Source organism: Abramis brama, assembly GCF_963993115.1.
Source record: "Abramis brama genome assembly, chromosome: 8".
Lineage (NCBI taxonomy): Eukaryota > Metazoa > Chordata > Actinopteri > Cypriniformes > Leuciscidae > Abramis > Abramis brama.
Genome location: NC_139970.1, coordinates 4306396 through 4323992, shown reverse-complemented (window position 1 = coordinate 4323992; position 17597 = coordinate 4306396). Strand labels below are relative to the sequence as shown.

The following is a 17597-nucleotide window of genomic DNA, read 5'->3' as shown; positions in this document are numbered from 1 at the left end:
TATTTTTTATTGTATTCTAAAGGCTATTTCAATTAGCATTCCATCATAAATGTACTTTAAAATACCCAAGATGGCTTGAACACAGATAAACCATATATTGTCGCAATCTGATATTATTTTTATTTTTTTTCAGTGGATGCATAAGATTTCTTGACAGAAACATAAGAAATTACCATCACAGATTTTATCATAATAATTTAATAATTTATTATAAAACCTTAGACCTTTCTAATGATTTATAGCTAAAGCCCTCTGCTTGATAACAGGTGCATAGAAAGCCTTAAAAAAAACTTGAATTTTTAAATTTGTAAAATTTAAGGCCATTAAAAGTCTTAAATATCTAAAATGTTATGAGAAAAGTCTTAATTATAATTTCAAGAGGTCTTATGCAAAATTGTTTAATGTTATTGCTTATTAAACATCAATGAAGGAGAAGAGGCTATGATTTAATACGGCTATGATTTACTTAAATGTGCACAGTGCAAGTGTCACGGTGTGACAAAAGCCAGATAAAGAGAGAAAGTAAAATCCTCGTGAAGGCAGTATTATTTGGAGACCTCTTGTGGATGGTCGTCTCATTACACCGTGAAATCTGCTGCCATGGCAGCGAGGCCAATTGCGTGATTGACAACAGGTGAGGAGAATTACAGAGAGTGTTGTGAGAGGGACGTGCATTAAGATGGGGCTTTAAAAAGGGAGAGGAAACAGACGGTTGGTGTGGTTCTCCTCCCGTGAGATGCTGTGTTCTGTTGGCGGGTTGTTTATATTTGAAGCTGGACTGTGAAGCAGGGCGAAGATTGAAGCCGAGAAATGGAAATGAGAGAGTGAAGTTTTGTCAATGAGATCTAGGGGATATCGTCAACAGTGGGAAAGACGCAAAGTGATGAGTATTTGATCTGTTGTTTATATGCACTGACACTGAAGTGGTGTGGAAAGTCTGGAAAGCGTGTGGCACGAGTGAAGTATTACACCGAGTGAATTAATGATCTGTCTCCAACCTTTGTTCTTCCTGCACTGAATGTGACGATTACTACATCCGTTTGGCTGTCTCTGAGAGAAGTGGAGCCCGTGTAGAGACGAGAGTCGATCTGGTGGGAGAGAGACCGGTGGGTGAGTGCTGGCCCGAATGCACGTGTGCGAGTGGAATGCAGTGCCTGAAGTGACGATTCACACGGTTTGTGTTATGGAGTGAAGTTTATCGTGTGGAGAAGTATTAATAGTCTGCTGTGCACTTGCTTCTATAGTCTTTCACCCGCTGTCTCTGAACGGGGTTCGTTACATCCAGCGTCCAACTTACCATTTGAGACAGTCCCACTCTGTGAACGCTGCTGATCCATTAATTCCTGTTACATTGTTGCAGCGTACAGTTGAACTGGAGCGTCTTGCTTAAAGCAATCTTCCTGTCTGGTGGTCTCCACACGTCCCTATCAAAAGCCGCTGTCTGGTTGGAACGAGAGAAGGTATTGCAGCTGAATGTTTCATTACTGCTGAATGGTCAAATCCTGTTGCATCGATACAGTGTATAGCTGAAGTGGAGTGTCTTGCTTAGAGCATCCTTTCCGTCTGGTGGTCTCCACATGCTTCATCGGAAGTCGCTGTCCTGTTCAGAAAAGGTATTTGAAATGAACGTTTGATATGCTGTTGAATAGTTAAACCCTGCTACCTGGTTACAGTGCACAGCCGAAGTGGAGTGTCCCGCTCAAGTGTCCTCTCCGTCTGGTGGTCTCCAAATGTCCCATTGAAGGCTTGTCCTGTTCAGAAAGAGAGAAGGTATTTCAATTGAACGTTCCATATGCTGTTGGGAAGTTAACTCCTGCTACCTGGTTACAGTGCACAGCCGAAGTGGAGTGTCCCGCTCAAGTGTCCTCTCCGTCTGGTGGTCTCCAAATGTCCCATTGAAGGCGTGTCCTGTTCAGAACGAGAGAAGGTATTTCAATTGAACGTTCCATATGCTGATGGGAAGTTAACTCCTGCTACCTGGTTACAGTGCACAGCCGAAGTGGAGTGTCCCGCTCAAGTGTCCACTCCGTCTGGTGGTCTCCAAAGGTCCCATTGAAGGCTTGTCCTGTTCAGAAAGAGCGAAGGTATTTCAATTGAACGTTCCATATGCTGTTGGGAAGTTAAATCCTGTTACCTGGTTACAGTGTACAGTCAAGTGGAGTGTCTCCCTCAAAGCGTCTTCTCCGCCTGGTGGTCCCCACCTGTCCCCACTGAAAGCCTCCGCCCTGCTCAGAAAGAGAGAAGGTATTTCAATTGAACGGTCCATATGCTGTTGGGAAGTTAAATCCTGTTACCTGGTTACAGTGTACAGTCAAGTGGAGTGTCTCCCTCAAGCGTCTTCTCCGCCTGGTGGTCCCCACCTGTCCCCACTGAAAGCCTCCGCCCTGTTCAGAAGGAGAGAAGGTATCACTGTTGAGCGTTGCATCTTGTTGAACCATTGAACCCTGTTGTATTGTTGCAGGGCACAGTCAAAGTGAAGTGTCCTCTTGCCGGGTGGCCTTCCGTGCCCGTGTTGCAAATTGTTGCTGCTGTTCGGAAGGAAGGAGAATAGCCGCGGCACGTGCCTCAATCAAAGTGTCGTCTTGCTGTCCACGGTCCCCTCCTGGCCCGGCCTGCTCGCCACCTGCGCCCCTGTGACCCGTCTGAATTGAGGATCCCCGTCCTCTGGATACTCACCTCTGGGCAGCCTCCGGTACTCGTTCCATCCTCACCACGAGTATTCACCTGGTCCCAGTCCGAATGGGGTCCGAGTAGCCAAGACGTCCTTGTGAGCCCTGTAAAGAGTACTTGCCCAGTGACCTACCTGGATGGTGTGTGTCCTCCTTGATTCCTCTCCGACGAGCCGCAGGGTGTTCACGAACGTTCATCTCGCTCCGGTCCAGGGGCCCATCGAATTGCTTCTGGCGACAAGGAAGATTTTAATTAGGACTTTTCAAATTATCTGTTTTTAACTCAATAAAGAAATTGTTATTCCTTTATCCTCTGTCTGCTGTTTGGTTCCTTGACACGCTCCTCGAGGCGGTACCCGGTCTCCAGGGGTGGGTGCAGTCTGGCTTGGCCCACCCCGACCTGTGACAAGTTTTACAGTAAAAACATGATGCTGTTGCGCCTTCTACAGGCCCAGGCTTTCACAGTTATATGATTGTATTCAGAAAGTTTTGATGCCATTTTTTTCCCATTTTACCTCCATATAATGTGTAAATTGTGTTAAGAAGCGTGGTGCTGTTTAGTTTACAGATCTAACTGGGTTAAGCACTGTATTTCTGCTGTTCCATAAGCTCCATCTACGCCATCTAAGAGTCAAGTCAAGTATATTTGTATAGCACTTTTCACAATACAGATTGTATCAAAGCAGCTTCACAGTATTAAATCAAAATAACACAACAAGGTTTGTTTCTAGTGGAAAAAACATCCACGTTTGGTAAGGCTGATCAATAGTATTATTGATTGATTAAATTAAATTTAAGAGTGAATTTTCACTCAGCACGTCTGCACATCTAAACATCTGAAGCATACATCTTAAAATTAATATAAATATAATTTATAATTTTGTCTCATCCCTTTTCTTAAAGGTTTAACATTTATAAAACGTTGTTTTTTTTTCATAGCCTGTGTTTGAGCTTATAACAACGGTAATGGTTACATTTAGAGGTTATGCTTCTCCTCGCCATTAGGGGGCACTAGCCTACCTCTTAGATGGGTATTTATACAGGTAGCTGACTTGACGTGTTGACGTGACTCCTGCAGGTGGAGGTGAAGTCTGGCGAGGAGGACGAGGAGATCCTGTTCAAAGAAAGAACCAAACTCTACCGCTTGGACCACAAGCTCAACCAGTGGAAGGAGCACGGCGTGGGAGACATCAAGATCCTGTTCCACCCCGTCAAGAAGTGTTACCGTGTGCTGATGAGACGCGAGCAGGTGCTGAAGGTCTGTGCACACCATCAACCAGAGCATCATGCTCAAGCCCATGAACACCTTGGCCAACGCGCTGGTGTGGACTACCACCGACTACTCAGGTACAGCTCTCGCACCACAACCACTGGAGACTAGGGCTGTCAAAATGGCTGAAAAGCTAAATTCAAATTTCTTTCTTTAATATTGGCAAAATTCAAAATTATATTTAAATTCCTTAGGCAATACTTAGGCCCTGTTTACACGAGAACGCTCGCGGGTGAAAACGTAAAAATATTTTATCAGATGTGCCTTTCGTTTAGACGGCGACGGCGTTTTTGGGACTTAAAAACGCAAAAAAGTGAAACCACCCTCCAGAGTGGAAATCTTAAAAACGCTCCACCGTCGCGTTTCCGTCTAAACGGTAAAAACGCAAAAGTCTGCTAGACAGTGAAGGCACCGATCAGTGCTTCACATTGCCACCTAGCCACCTGGAGTGCATACTACATTGAATTTCACACACTTTCAATTTCACATCACCGTATGCACACAGATTTCCCCCCCATAATGCTAGTCTAAATGCAGAATAAAAAGTGATCACTTTTGCGTTTTCTCTTCAGATCGTTTCCGTGTAAACGTAGCCTTAATGTTACAGGGAAAAAGTACTGTATTGTCTCCTATGCCCACAAGAGGGCGCAAGCGAGTGCAATAAGCAATCATAAACCAAATCAAGCATTGCAACTTTTGTAAATTAAATTACTGTTAAAAAAATAATAACTTTTTTAAAGTGCATTAACTTTTGAAACAATTGTTCTTAAATAAAATATAATTTACTTAATGTGCATGCAAGGAAAATTAGGTTACAATAGTGCATAAAACTGTTCGTGCATCAGTAACCTGAGAAAATACGCTCCAACAGACCGCTTAATGAACCGGAGTTCTCCTTTAATGAACTACATGAACACACAATGGCAAACTGTCATTCAGAAACAATCCACTTCTACTCACTACATCTACATATTGGTCGTCAAAAATACCAGACGCTCAACTTGATCTGAGCGAGTGCTGAGTGCTTTCTGTTGGCAGTGCTTCTAACTGATGAACACACACACTCAGCTCTGACCGATGTGTAAGTGTGTCGTTGCCCGATTTTTGCCTCCAACTGAGTGGGTTTTCGTCCGCAGGAAGCCTTTTCCCGCCATGTTTCAAAGTAACAACGCAGCCTCACCGCGCTTTAAACTGGATAAGCTAACAAACACAAACCACGTCAGTTACGCCATCATCATGTCTCGCGGGCCTCTCAACACACCAAAATTCGAATGCACGTTTTTCGCATTAGAATGTGCAGGATTTTTTTTTCCTAGTGGAAACTGTGCTGGGCAGTGTTGTTCACATGTGTGTTTTCCCACAAACAGAGGGATATGGGAAGGTCGAGCAGCTCGCGGCCAAGTTCAGGACTCCAGAGCTGGCCGAGTCCTTCAGACGAGCGTTCGTCGACTGCCAGAGCCTCATGTCACAGGCCGTCTGCGCTGAGGTGTTCATAGTGCATTCTCGACACTCCAACCCTGTGGTGTTCTTCAACATGGCTGTCGATTGCGAGCCAGCTGGGAGAATCGTCATGGAGCTGTTCGCTCACATCGTTCCCAAAACGGCAGAGAACTTCCGGGCTCTGTGCACGGGCGAGAAGGGCTTCGGTTTCCAGAGCTCCGTATTCCACAGGATCATCCCTGACTTCATATGTCAGGTGAGGCCGCACCATCTGAAAACACAGCATGTCTCCTTAAAAACTCATAACATTTAATCATTTTTATGGCCTTAAATATGTACGCACTAAATGTAAAAGAAAAGTCTTAATTATCGTTTTAAGAGGTCTTAAATTTGGTGACGAAAAACAGGAATCATGATGCTCTGTTTACTGGGGTAACCGCTGTATTTCTGCTGTTTCATAAGCGCCATCTACTGTCAGAGAGTGAGTCTGCATTATCATTTATTGCGTTATTTGAACTGTGACTGTTGAAATTATGTTTTTCCTGTCATTTTATTGTCTTTTCTTAAATTCTTAAAATAGTATTCAATTTGATTTTAAAGGGGACCTATTATGCCCCTTATTACAAGATGTAATATAAGACTCAGGTGACCCCAGAACATGTCTGTGAAGTTTCAGCTCTAAATACCCCACAGATCATTTATTATTAATTTCCAATTTGCTCCTATTTGGGTGTGAAAAAAACATGCCATTTTCGTGTGTCCCTTTAAATGCAAATGAGCTGCTGCTCCCTGCCCCCTTTCCAGAAGATGGCCGAGCCTGTACAGCTCAGCTCATGCTTCGGATACTCAACAACAAAACTGGAGTATCTCACGCAGCCAAAATGTCAAACTTGTCAGTAGCGACATTCAGCGTTACATGTTCGAACCGGGGTCACTGATGGAGAGACTTAAAACTTTTAGAATTTATGTAGTTTTTGTGGAGTTAACTTTATTCCACTTATGGATTGGCATGTTCCGTCATGATCATCTGTAAATTGTTGTACAGGTGCTCATGTGGGATCCGTAGTGGGATGTTGGTATCGATCATGCTTTCAGAATCGACTTCTGTGCAAATCCAGAGTTGAACTGACCCTCGTTTGCGAAGCAGTCCGGCGTAAAATAATTTTCACAAACATAAGAATTTACCTAATTTTTTCGGCACATTTCCTTCATAAATGAAATGAATCCCCGGTGTCTTCAGTGGCTCAGATGCCTCAGTGGTGTTAATTTAAAGTCCATGTTGCAGGTTAACCACTACTGTCGATTAATGGGTACATAAATCACTCAAGATATGTATATCATTTTTAAAATGTCATAAAAATGGTCTTAAAGACCAGTTTTTTACGTTTTTGGTATTAACGGTTTTTTTTATGCATTTCGGTGATGACGTCACGTTGGGGAGAAGTGGAGGAAATGTAGCCTCAGCCTAGCATTATGGTGCGTTCAAGTCATCTCGTATAGATCGTATTTACGAGTTAAACGCACTTGAACGCCACCACAATGTCATAAATACTTAATAATTAAATGCATGGTCCGAGGAGAATGAATGGAGAGTTGGTGAAGTGTCCTGGTGAGTTCATTTAGCAACGCAGAAATGAGCACTGGAGCTAGTCTACCATAGACTGTAAAAAATAGTCTACGAGCAGCAGTGCACTAACGGCACTTTTTTTTTTTACTGTCATTGAATAGCACCGAGTGAAAAATCAACGTTTTCTTTATATCTAGTAGAAGTGATTATGACGTTAGTTCAGATAAGTACCGCTAACCTTTGTCATAGTGTAGTACTGGTAAACTTCGTCTTTGTCATCTAGAAATAGAAGGCATCATGCTAGCTATATGGGCGTTTATTAGCGTTTATCTCTTCCTCCGGTGAAAATGTTGTTGCAAACGTAGCCGCCGCGTGTCTGCCGCTGTGTTTGGCAGGTGCTTGTGTGGGCGCCGGCGGTGCCGTCCCATGGAAACTGCGTTAGAAAGCTTGTGCTGTAGGGAAGTGAGTGCGTTTTGGTCGCTGGTCGAGGAGCTCACCCCGCGACCAGATGTGACGTGCCTCACTCAGCATCCAGAGTTTTTACACTCAGCACAAACACAGTAGTTCACCATTGTCAATCTACCTACTATATATTTCTATATATTTATCTATCTAGCTGCTAGCTATCTATGCTAACGTTATGCTATCTGGCTGTCTGCCTATCTCTCTCTATACTAGCCTATCTATCTATATCTATCTGTCTGTCTATCTATGTCTATGTATTTATCTATTTATCTATAATCTGCGCTATCTGAATACTCTCGTCTCGTCTACTAAGTTACTCGTCTCTCTAGTCACTCTCAGTGCTCTCAAGGCGGGCTTTATTAAATTCTCTCCCCAACGTGACGTAATGCAATGCATTGTGGTGGAAAGGAGAATTGCAAGCCGCTGTAAGATAGTACCTACTTTTTCGTATTATATTCCGTTTTGTGATACCAAACAACATAAAATACAATGGATAACAGTTTAAATGTTTATTACCAACAAGTAAACTGCACAAATTCGATGAAAAAAAAACCTGCAACATGGCCTTTAAAAACAGAGCATTTGTAATGTTAGTGGCGTTGAAATTATATCAGTAGGTGTTATAGAGTGGATATAAATATATATGCTAATAGGTTAGATCGTCACCAGTCATGGGCGGGAAATCCGCATATTTAGACACTGCTTCTGATTTATAGAGAATATAACAAAAGGAGTAGGTGGATTTACCCCATTATAGGCTGGTTGTTTACACACATCAGTGTTCAAACACCAGTAAAGGTGATTTTTTTTGGTCTGGTTGTTAACTAGAGCCCGACCAATAAAGTTTTTTTAAGGCCGATACCGATACAAATATTTGGTGATTTAAAAATCCGATATTCTGATATATCGGTCGATATATTTTTTTTTTTAAATCCAGAAACGCGTAACAAAACATAAACAGATTTCCCTAACATTAGTTATTTGTAGTTATTTATGAGTCCACAGCCTCACTAAAATAATATGATAATGCAGTTTAAAAATAAATTTGTTGGTTTTATAGTCACAACAGAACAGAGGAACATCAAAATGTATAAAAATACAAACTTAAGATATGAAACTTAAAGTACTTTGAACAAAAACACAATAACAAAAAAAGTGAATTATTATTAATCAAGACAAAGGTCACTCCTAATTTTTTTTTGTGTGTGTGTGTAATAGTTTAGTCCCTATATTGCCTTATAAGCTAGCCTACCTTATAATTACAAAGTCAACTTGCTTAACCCTTTACCTGCACTCTTTTAATTCTATCCATTAAGCTACAACAAACCATTTTACTTACTGAAGCACTAAATCCATTATGTGACTCGTTAATGCTGCGGCTGAACAAAGTCAGCAACGCACACTCGTGTCACTTGGATTTTACACGTGTAAAAGAAAAGCTAACTTTTATGCACAGGCTATGTTTGATACTTTTTCGCTATGTTCACTCCTCGCGTGCCTAATTTGCATTTTGCAATGCAGGGACTTGAACTACAGATAGGCTAGTTATAAATACAGTAATCATTACTTTATTTAGGCAGAATACGTTCGTTGTGATTTCCAAGCTCAGTAATGTTAGCGGTCTTCCACTGATAGCCATGGCATTAGCTAGCTTTGTGGTTAGCTAAAGTCTATGATAAGCCACAATTTAGCAATGGATAACATCATACTGCAAATTATTGTAGAACATACTTTTTCAAAATGACGGGCCGGGGAGAGATGATACCAGTTGCCAACTTACCATGAACACACTTCCACGAACCTGTGTCGCAGTGTGAGAAAGGCAGAATCGCGGCACACCCCTTCCAACTCCCAGAGATATCCTTCCCGTCCAGATCCAGAGCTACCACATCTTTAAGTTACTATTAGTATTATTTGAAGTTAACATTATAAAATACGTAGACCTACACCACAAAGCTAGTTGAGGATAAATTCTTCAAAATTGGGCAATTCCAGCATTATGGACGTGACATTTGCAGTCAAAACTTGAAATATAAATTCTCAGAAAATCCATTTAATACCAATATACTGAAACATCTGTTTATATATCATATTCCCTTAATAAAGGAGTCCATACATTAGAAAAATATCAGTATACACATGCGTTTTATATTTAATATGAGGGAAATACACATACACAACACACACCGTAATGGACGTGACACAAAATATCTTTAACTTTTAGGTGGCAAAATATTTTTTAGTAATTCTGTGAATTATTGCGCAAACCAAAAGTAATACTACCCACCGGATGAAGAAGGGTTGGCTCTCCACAGAACATAAAATATTCATTTTATTGAATTTTTCCTGTTCACATTTATGAGGAAAAAACAATGTTACGGATGTCAGTTCTCCGTTATGGACGTGAGTGCTCTGAAAGCGGCACTAAAACACTGCTTTAAAACTTTCACAGAGACCTCAAACAGAAAGCACAAAGCCTTTCTTTAAAGTGAATTTCATTTTGTATTAAAGGTAGGGTAGGTAGGATTTTTATAAAAAACTTTTTTTCAAATTTGTTTAAACTGTCTTTATATACCAATAGATAATTAAAATGTAAGTTCTCTGAAAAAGAGAGTATAAAAATCGAGTGACTGTAGACCTTTTAATCTGCAATAAAAACTCATTATTTCCATCCAGGACGAAACAATTGATTGGTTTGGGCGACTGTCACTCACTCTCGCAACCATGGCTACCACCCCTGTTGCTACAAGATCTGCCCATATGCGCACGCACCCGTTTGATTTGAGGAGTGCAAGAGAGGCGCGGAACCTACGAAGAGTAAAATTATGGCAGAGAAAGAGCATTCAAAATTCAAAGCACCTGCATATGCAGTCAGCGAAGGCAAACAAGGCAAAAACTACTTCCTCGGACCCTGGTTGCCCGCACTCTTGAACGACCTCCTCTGCTTCGCCCTCGACCCCGGACCTGTCCTCGAACCGACGATGCGGTACTTGTCACCGGAGTGTACAATGAAAACAATGTTTTCATCATGGAAACTCTTACATGCAAAACACCGTATATGTTATGAATCTTACACGAAATTCACCTTCATCACAGTTTAACTGATGGTAATGGAAAAACGTGTATCAATGCAACCTGTTTTTAGCTTTGCCTTATAAATATAGCTCGTTACCTATAAATATAGCTCGTTACTGAATCAAACAAAATATATTTTAAACTTTACCAGTATCGATATGCTAGCTTGATAGTGAGTACTAAAATCCATCTTATTTGTTTATATTTATAGTGATAAAGTTAGGTATTTTATTACATGTGATTCTGACATGATGTCACTGCATGCACTGCGCTCCTTCCTCTCCACTCGTCTCAGGTAAATAAATGCGTCTTCCAGCTGAGCCTGAGCGTTTGGCGTTGCGCGTTCATGTGTTTTGGGGGCGTGGCTTTGGAAGGAGCCCAGAAGGGAGGGGGTGGAGTGAGAGGTCTACAGACACTCGATTTTTATACTCTATTTTTTCAGAGTACTTACATTTTAATTATGTATTGGTATGTAAAGACAGTTTAAACAAATTTGGAATGTTTTTTTTTTTTTCAGAAAAAATTTACCTACCCTGCCTTTAATTGTATCGTAATTTTAATCAATGTTTCATCAACCAATTGCCTGGATTTAATAAATAAGAAGTAAATATAGCAGAAAATAGATAATCACGACACGGAGGCGCCGGCGCGTGAACTGGAGCTTGTCTCATAAATGAACCAAAACTCGTTTAGCCTACTAGGTAGCCTACTTTCCTCACAGACCTGAGACATATATCTATAGAAAGCTTGAAATGTCTACTTTTAAACAGAACAATTCAAAACGAAAGAAAACAGACTGCTCTCTACTTATGTAATCTGTATGAAATGTGCATTTCTCTCTGGCGCGTTCACTACTGCGAAGATCGCGAGTCAGCATCGTCAACTTCATCTTTGCAGCCGACACTGACACATAAAACACTTGTTTACTAATAACCAATTAAAATGTCTCCTTGCTATATTTGACATAGTTATAATCATTACTTTTGCCGGTTCTTTGTGACAGCTATTAGGTGCTTTATTGGCAGTGCCACCCTTACATTTACATGAACGGGTCACGACCACACCGCATTTTTAAAATATTAATTTATCGGCCATTATAAATGCTGATACCGATAGTTTGGAAAATGCCTAATATCGGCCCGCCGATATATCGGTCGGGCTCTATTGTTAACACACAACAATGTTCAAACACCAGTAAAGGTGATTGATTGGTCTGTTGTCTCTCAGGGAGGCGACATCACCAGCGGGGACGGGACGAGAGGAAGGTCTATCTACGGAGGGAAGTTTGAGGACGAGAACTTCGACGTGAGGCACACGGGCCCAGGACTGCTGTCCATGGCCAACCGCGGCAGAGACACCAACAGCTCGCAGTTCTTCATCACACTCAAGAAAGCAGCACACCTGGACTTCAAGCACGTGGTTTTCGGCTTTGTTAAAGAAGGCATGGATGTGGTGAAGAAAATAGCAAAGCTGGGCACTAAGGACGGCAAACCCACTAAAACCATCACCATCTCAGACTGTGGACAGTTGTAAACTTTTCTAAACAATAAAATGAATGCTTCGCGAAAAATAAGTTACTTTTATTATGAAAACTACAAGTTATCTTGATGTGGATTGAGTTTACTGAGACTTTTCCAAGGTTGGCTTTCTGTCTTATAGGTCTGTATTTTCAATCTCCTGAACATAAAATAAACATCTGGCAACTTGCATTTCACTAGTTATACAGTGTCATTATTGGCAGAGATGGGCATAAATACATGGAAATGTATTTAAAATACAAATACAAAATACTGTGTGGAAAAATGTATTTAAATACAAATACAAAATACATGTGAAATTGGCCATCCAGTGCAGGTATAGCTCACAGTGAATGAAGAAACTACATAGGCCTACTGACTTATCATTCCTAACCACATCTCTGCCCTCTCTGTCTTTCTTTCTTTCTGGCAATTACAAATAAACGTATGCAAAATAGCATAAACGGCCATTTATATACTTATTTCTGGTTACAATGTAGTCTATTACTTGTGGTGAACACTATTAAAAAATTCATACTGTATGTAAAACTGTGAGAATTTTTTTCTGCTATCTAGCAAAGAATATGGATGGGTGATATGACCAAAATCTCAATTTTACTTCACAGTAACTTCATGGTTTCACAATTCTCAATATCAGTTTTGATTCCACAGCCATTCCATAAACTGAAGTTCTAACTCTTTTAGTTTTTGTTGTTGTTGCAGGTAGTCCAATGTTTTTTAAGTAATTTTATGTTTATTTGGTTACACTTTATTTGAAGGTGTCTTTATTTTAATTAGACATTTAAGTACTGAGTAATATCAAGTAACTACATGTACTTACTATAGGGATATAGGGTAGGATTAGGTTTTGGTTGAGGGTTAGTTGTGTGTATTTATGCATAATTTATAGTTATTACTATGGTAACTACATGTAACATATGTAACAATGACATTGTAAAATAAAAGGCCCTATTTTAATGATCTGAAACGCAAGTATCAAGTGCAAAACGCAAGTAACTCTGTGGGCGGATCTCGGGCGCTATTGTTGCTATTATACCGGCGGGATAAATGACTCTTGCGCCCAACACAAATCTAAAATGTGTTGGTCTGAAGTAGCTTCATTACTCATAGGTGTGGTTTGGGCGTAACGTGAAATAAACCAATCAGAGAGACATGTCACATTCCCTTTAAGAGCAGGCGCACGCCAGGAGCGGTTCACAGACGAGGAGACTGACGCTCTCGTCAGGGCCGTAAAACACAGATAAGTGACATTGTATGGGGAGAAACGCACCCAAATAAGCTTAGGTTAAACAGGCGTATAATAATTTGGGTAAATGTGTAAGCTAGATTTATGCCTATTTTTTCACATTATTGTACGGTATTGCTTGCCTAACTTTGTTAGTAATACTACTAACTGCAAGTCCACTTAGCCTTTCCTGGGCCATTGATGATCTCAAGTATGTTTTAATCAATTTGAGCTTGGAAAAGCTCCTCTCTGCTGAGGCAACTGTCACAGGCTGAGTGCAGGCTATCCTGAGAGCTACCCAAAGATTTGGGTAAAGCTCACACATCTCATTTTGTGAGAGGTATGTGAGAAGCTCAAGGGCGGTTATCATAGTTTAGGGAAGTTCAGGAAGACTCTCAATCTCTACAGCCAGTGCGCTACCATCAATATCAGCCTCCTCTCCACAAGAGAGTTTTTCCCCAAGAAGCTCACATTGTTCCCTCCGGACCTTTCGATCTAGCTCCCTAAAAGTTTCCTTTAACCTCACTTAGAGACTTAAATCTATCCTCCAACGACTGAATGCTACAGTCCACTACAGCATTAAAAAAGGACACTTCTAGCCTCTTCATAGCATCCACTATCGGCTCATCTGCAGCCTCATAGGCAAAGTGCCTTTTTGTAGAACGCAATCGCTTCTCTTACAGCACTGCATCTGTTCATCCGCTCACAGATTTCTTTTGCAGATGTCTGTGCATCACAGAAGCCTGTTTTTCGGTAACTGATGTGTTCTTTTGAACAAGGTTAACAGCTACATCAAGCTGCATGTTGGTTGATTGTAGAAGCTTGTTAATTTTAGACAAAATGTCAAAGCAGACAACACAACAAAACTGAAATCTAAATGAACCTATTTCTTCCGCAAGGGAGTTGGCTTCAACAGCCAATACAGGGTCAGTCGCTTTATTTCTAACTTCTAGCAGGGCTTCCCTCAGCTTCTCTGACTGGTAGCGCAAAGCTTCAATGCTTTTAATCCGGCTTTCCCAGCACGTCTCAATCCAGGACTTGAGGGTGAGGTCAACAAACTTCTGTAAGATGGCCCACCTTTGTGTGGACCCAGCGAACAAGTTGTACACCTTCTCCACATTTTCAAAAAACAAGAAGCATCCGTTGATGCTTTAGCCGCATCTGAGACTGTCAGATTTAGGGTATGAGAACTGCAAGGCATATAAAAAGCTCTTGGATTTTTAACCAATAGCCTCACCTTTTCTCCCTTCATATTAGCCCCATTGTCATAGGACTGCCCCCGACAATCCTGAAAAGGGATGTTCAATTCCTCAAGCCTGTTAAGGATTAGATTGTACAAACCCAGGCCAGTGGATTCTGGAGCTATCAGAAATACTAAAAAGTGCTCTTTTATTTCTGGTGTTTTGCCCAGAGTGTGCGCACCACAACATACATTTGTTCACGGTGACTAACATCAGGTGTACAGTCTAAAATAACTGAATAATATTTGCAGTCCTTGATTTCTGCCACCATTACCTAATTATTTTGTCACTGACACTCTATCAGCTCATTCTGGATAGTCTTACCCAGATACGTGTTGTGCTGCATTTCACTATCAATTTGTCTGATGTGGTCTTAACACCGGGTCAAATTTTGCCATCAGTTCCACCTCTTTAAGGAAGTTCCCATTGTTGGCCTGATGCAAAGTATCGACAGACCCCCTGAGTGCAAGATTCTTCTCTGCCAAAGACTGAATGTTGCTAATCAAACGGATGAGAACATCTCTCCAACAATTTTCTTCTGCCTCCAAAAGGGCCGTTTCTGTTGCATCAATGGTCTTCTGCTCAGAAAGACGGAGGGCAAAGTCTCTCCACTTCACCATATTATTGCAATGATCTGGACTATTCTCATGCTGTTTCAGCAAAGCATCTACATTTACCCAATCACGCTGCCCCTCTGTTGACAGTTTTGTGGACTTTCTTGAGAATAATTTGCAACAGAAGCAGTAAACCGCATAAGTTTTCTTTGAATAACTTAGTCAGCTTCGCTTGATTTTTTTCCCCATTAACTAATTGTCTGTATGTATAGTGGTAGTGAAAGCTTCGTCCATCTGATTTCTTGGGGAAGGTGAAGGCGTCACTTATTGGCACTGGCCCTTTTCTTACCAGATCAGTCCTTTCTGAGTCTGACAGGAACGCTGACCATTCAACTGGGTCAATTGGAGGAGCTGTTGATCTATCTTGATAGCTGGAGCTTGTTGAGGGAGTGGATGGGAATAGCAGTGGGTGCAGATGTAGAAGGACCTGTAGGGACATTAGATTAAAAAAAAATAGAATTATAACACAACACAGGATATTTTACAGTAAAGCCAACACAAAATAAAAACTGTTAGATTAACTGACCTGTCATGCCGGCTGAGGTTGAAACCGATGTATCAGTGAATGTAAGTGCTTGTAACTGCTCCTCGCTTTCAGGCGCCTGTAACTCTACAGTGGATGAACCTGCAATGATAAAATAAATAAATAAATTAATAAAAAGCTATGTTAAATGTGTCATGTCTTATTAACAGGCTATGTAACCATTTGCCATCAAGAAAAATCTCACCTAAAAATAAATAAATCGTTGTCAACTGGTCACTGGATTTACCCTCAGCGTGTCTCTCACTAATGGTTGGTTGCAGCGGTCTGATCCTCCACTTTCTGACCCTGACCTGAGCCACTGCTGTGAAGAGAGAGATGCTCTCCAGAACTCCAGTGAAGAGAGAGATGCTCTCCAGAACTCCAGTGAAGAGTGATCAGATCTAGAGACCTACTCTTCTTCCTCTGTCTCTCCTAACTATCACTTCCCTCACTGCTAACAGGCTGATGATATACATAGAGCACATAGAAGAGATTTGACCCTGATTTCTTTCCATATCACAATAAACAAAGAACATTTAAAACAAATGCACAAAAAGGTATCAAAATCATCCAAATATTAATATATATTCAAATTCATTTGTAGCTTATTAGGGCCAATACCTCAAACCAATTCCGGAAAAGTGCTGGACTGTGGTGGCCTGGAGCTGGAGGGGTTTGAACCTGCTGATCTGCAGGAGGAAGAACTTCAAAAATTATATTTTGATATAATATGGTGTGGTCAAATATGGTAATTAATAATGACACTCCAGTGATATTCTCCAATGGTCATTTGTTTTACCCTCAGACTTGTCCATCCTCCTCCTCTTTCTCATTGGCATCTCATTTTCAGCGCTCTGATGGGAGTCGTACACCTGAGCGCGAGAACTAAGCTGTCTCTTCAGTGCCGGACCTCTGCCAGAGGAAGTGGACGGACGTCCATCATCTGGGCTCTGCTCCCTGTGAGCCGGACCTGTGGGCACAGAAACATGTGGGCCTGGCATCCTTCAAAGTGCAATAAAAACAATACAAATACAATACAAAATACAATACAATGCTCCTCAGAAATACCCCTCCCAAAAAAAGAAATAAAATAAAACTCCAAACTCCCTCTAAAATAAGAAAAGAACAATCAAATGAAAGAGTCCTCAGAAATAATATGAAGTTTTAAAAAATACAACGATGTAACGTTAGGGGTTATCCGAGCTCCTTGTAGAATAAAAGTCTCCTCTCTGAAATCCTCCGAACAGCTTCAAAATCTCAAGATCAGCGCAGAAAATATTCAGCAAAAAGTCTCTGAATCCGTCTCGTCTAGTCTCAACCAGCAGACAGTCAAAGTGTTGATATTTGCAGTCAGAATTCATAACACGCGTCCCCGTCGCCATAGCAAATAAAATTCAAATCACTCATATGCACGCATGCGCACCCGAAGTCGCGTGCGTGAGCAGAGCGCGTGAGCGCACATCGAATCTGCAAACAAACCGAATCTGTTCATGTAGGACTGAATGCAATTATTAAATAACCATTTAACAAGTGATATTATGATGTATAATTACTGCTTAGCTACAAAATGGAAGTTTAAAATTCAACCGTTAAAGCATGAAATAAGGTACCATGAATCAGTGAATTTGAGTTTGAATTCAAAAATTCAAACTCAATGAATTGAGTTCAATGGCCAAAGCTCAAACAAGGCGCCCTATTTAAAGCACATTCAGTTTGCTCCTACATGCTTGCTGCTCGCTTCTGCTGCCCGCCACCTCCCCAGCTCCTCCTTATGCATAACGTGGCATTTGCTTTGTCATGTTGCCTGCTCTGTTCACAGGGGGGATATTTTAGCTCTCACAGTCCTAAACTGTGTGAGCGTTCCCTAATGCTGCTGCTGCTGTCCTCTGACTCTCTGCTATTTCATGGTGCTCATGAAAGGTCAGAGGACTCCCTGAACAGAGCCATACCGCCAAATTTCAATTCAGGAA

General features: G+C 41.2%; 2 protein-coding genes across 5 annotated transcripts in view; both read left to right on the top strand.

Moving 5' to 3' along the window:
* The window catches only part of LOC311088049 (uncharacterized protein), a 37424-nt gene extending 24880 nt beyond the window's left edge, over positions 1-12544 (top strand). For 3 of the 4 annotated variants that reach the window (XM_084121689.1, XM_084121688.1, XM_084121687.1), the window contains 3 exons: positions 3748-4016; positions 5307-5635; positions 11714-12544. In XM_084121689.1, the coding sequence (XP_083977815.1) occupies positions 3748-4016; positions 5307-5424 (387 nt within the window). In that variant the 3' untranslated portion in view covers positions 5425-5635; positions 11714-12544. Of the gene's footprint in view, positions 1-3747; positions 4017-5306; positions 5636-11713 lie in introns of those variants that run through there. The other variant, XM_084121690.1, reaches the window with a different exon arrangement.
* Positions 5474-12019, top strand: LOC311088893 (peptidyl-prolyl cis-trans isomerase-like; the record flags this gene model as incomplete). Its single annotated transcript, XM_084123265.1, has 2 exons — positions 5474-5635; positions 11714-12019. The coding sequence occupies 2 exons, from the start codon at positions 5474-5476 to the stop codon at positions 12017-12019; spliced, it is 468 nt and encodes a 155-aa protein (XP_083979391.1).
* Positions 12545-17597: the final 5053 nt, after the last annotated feature.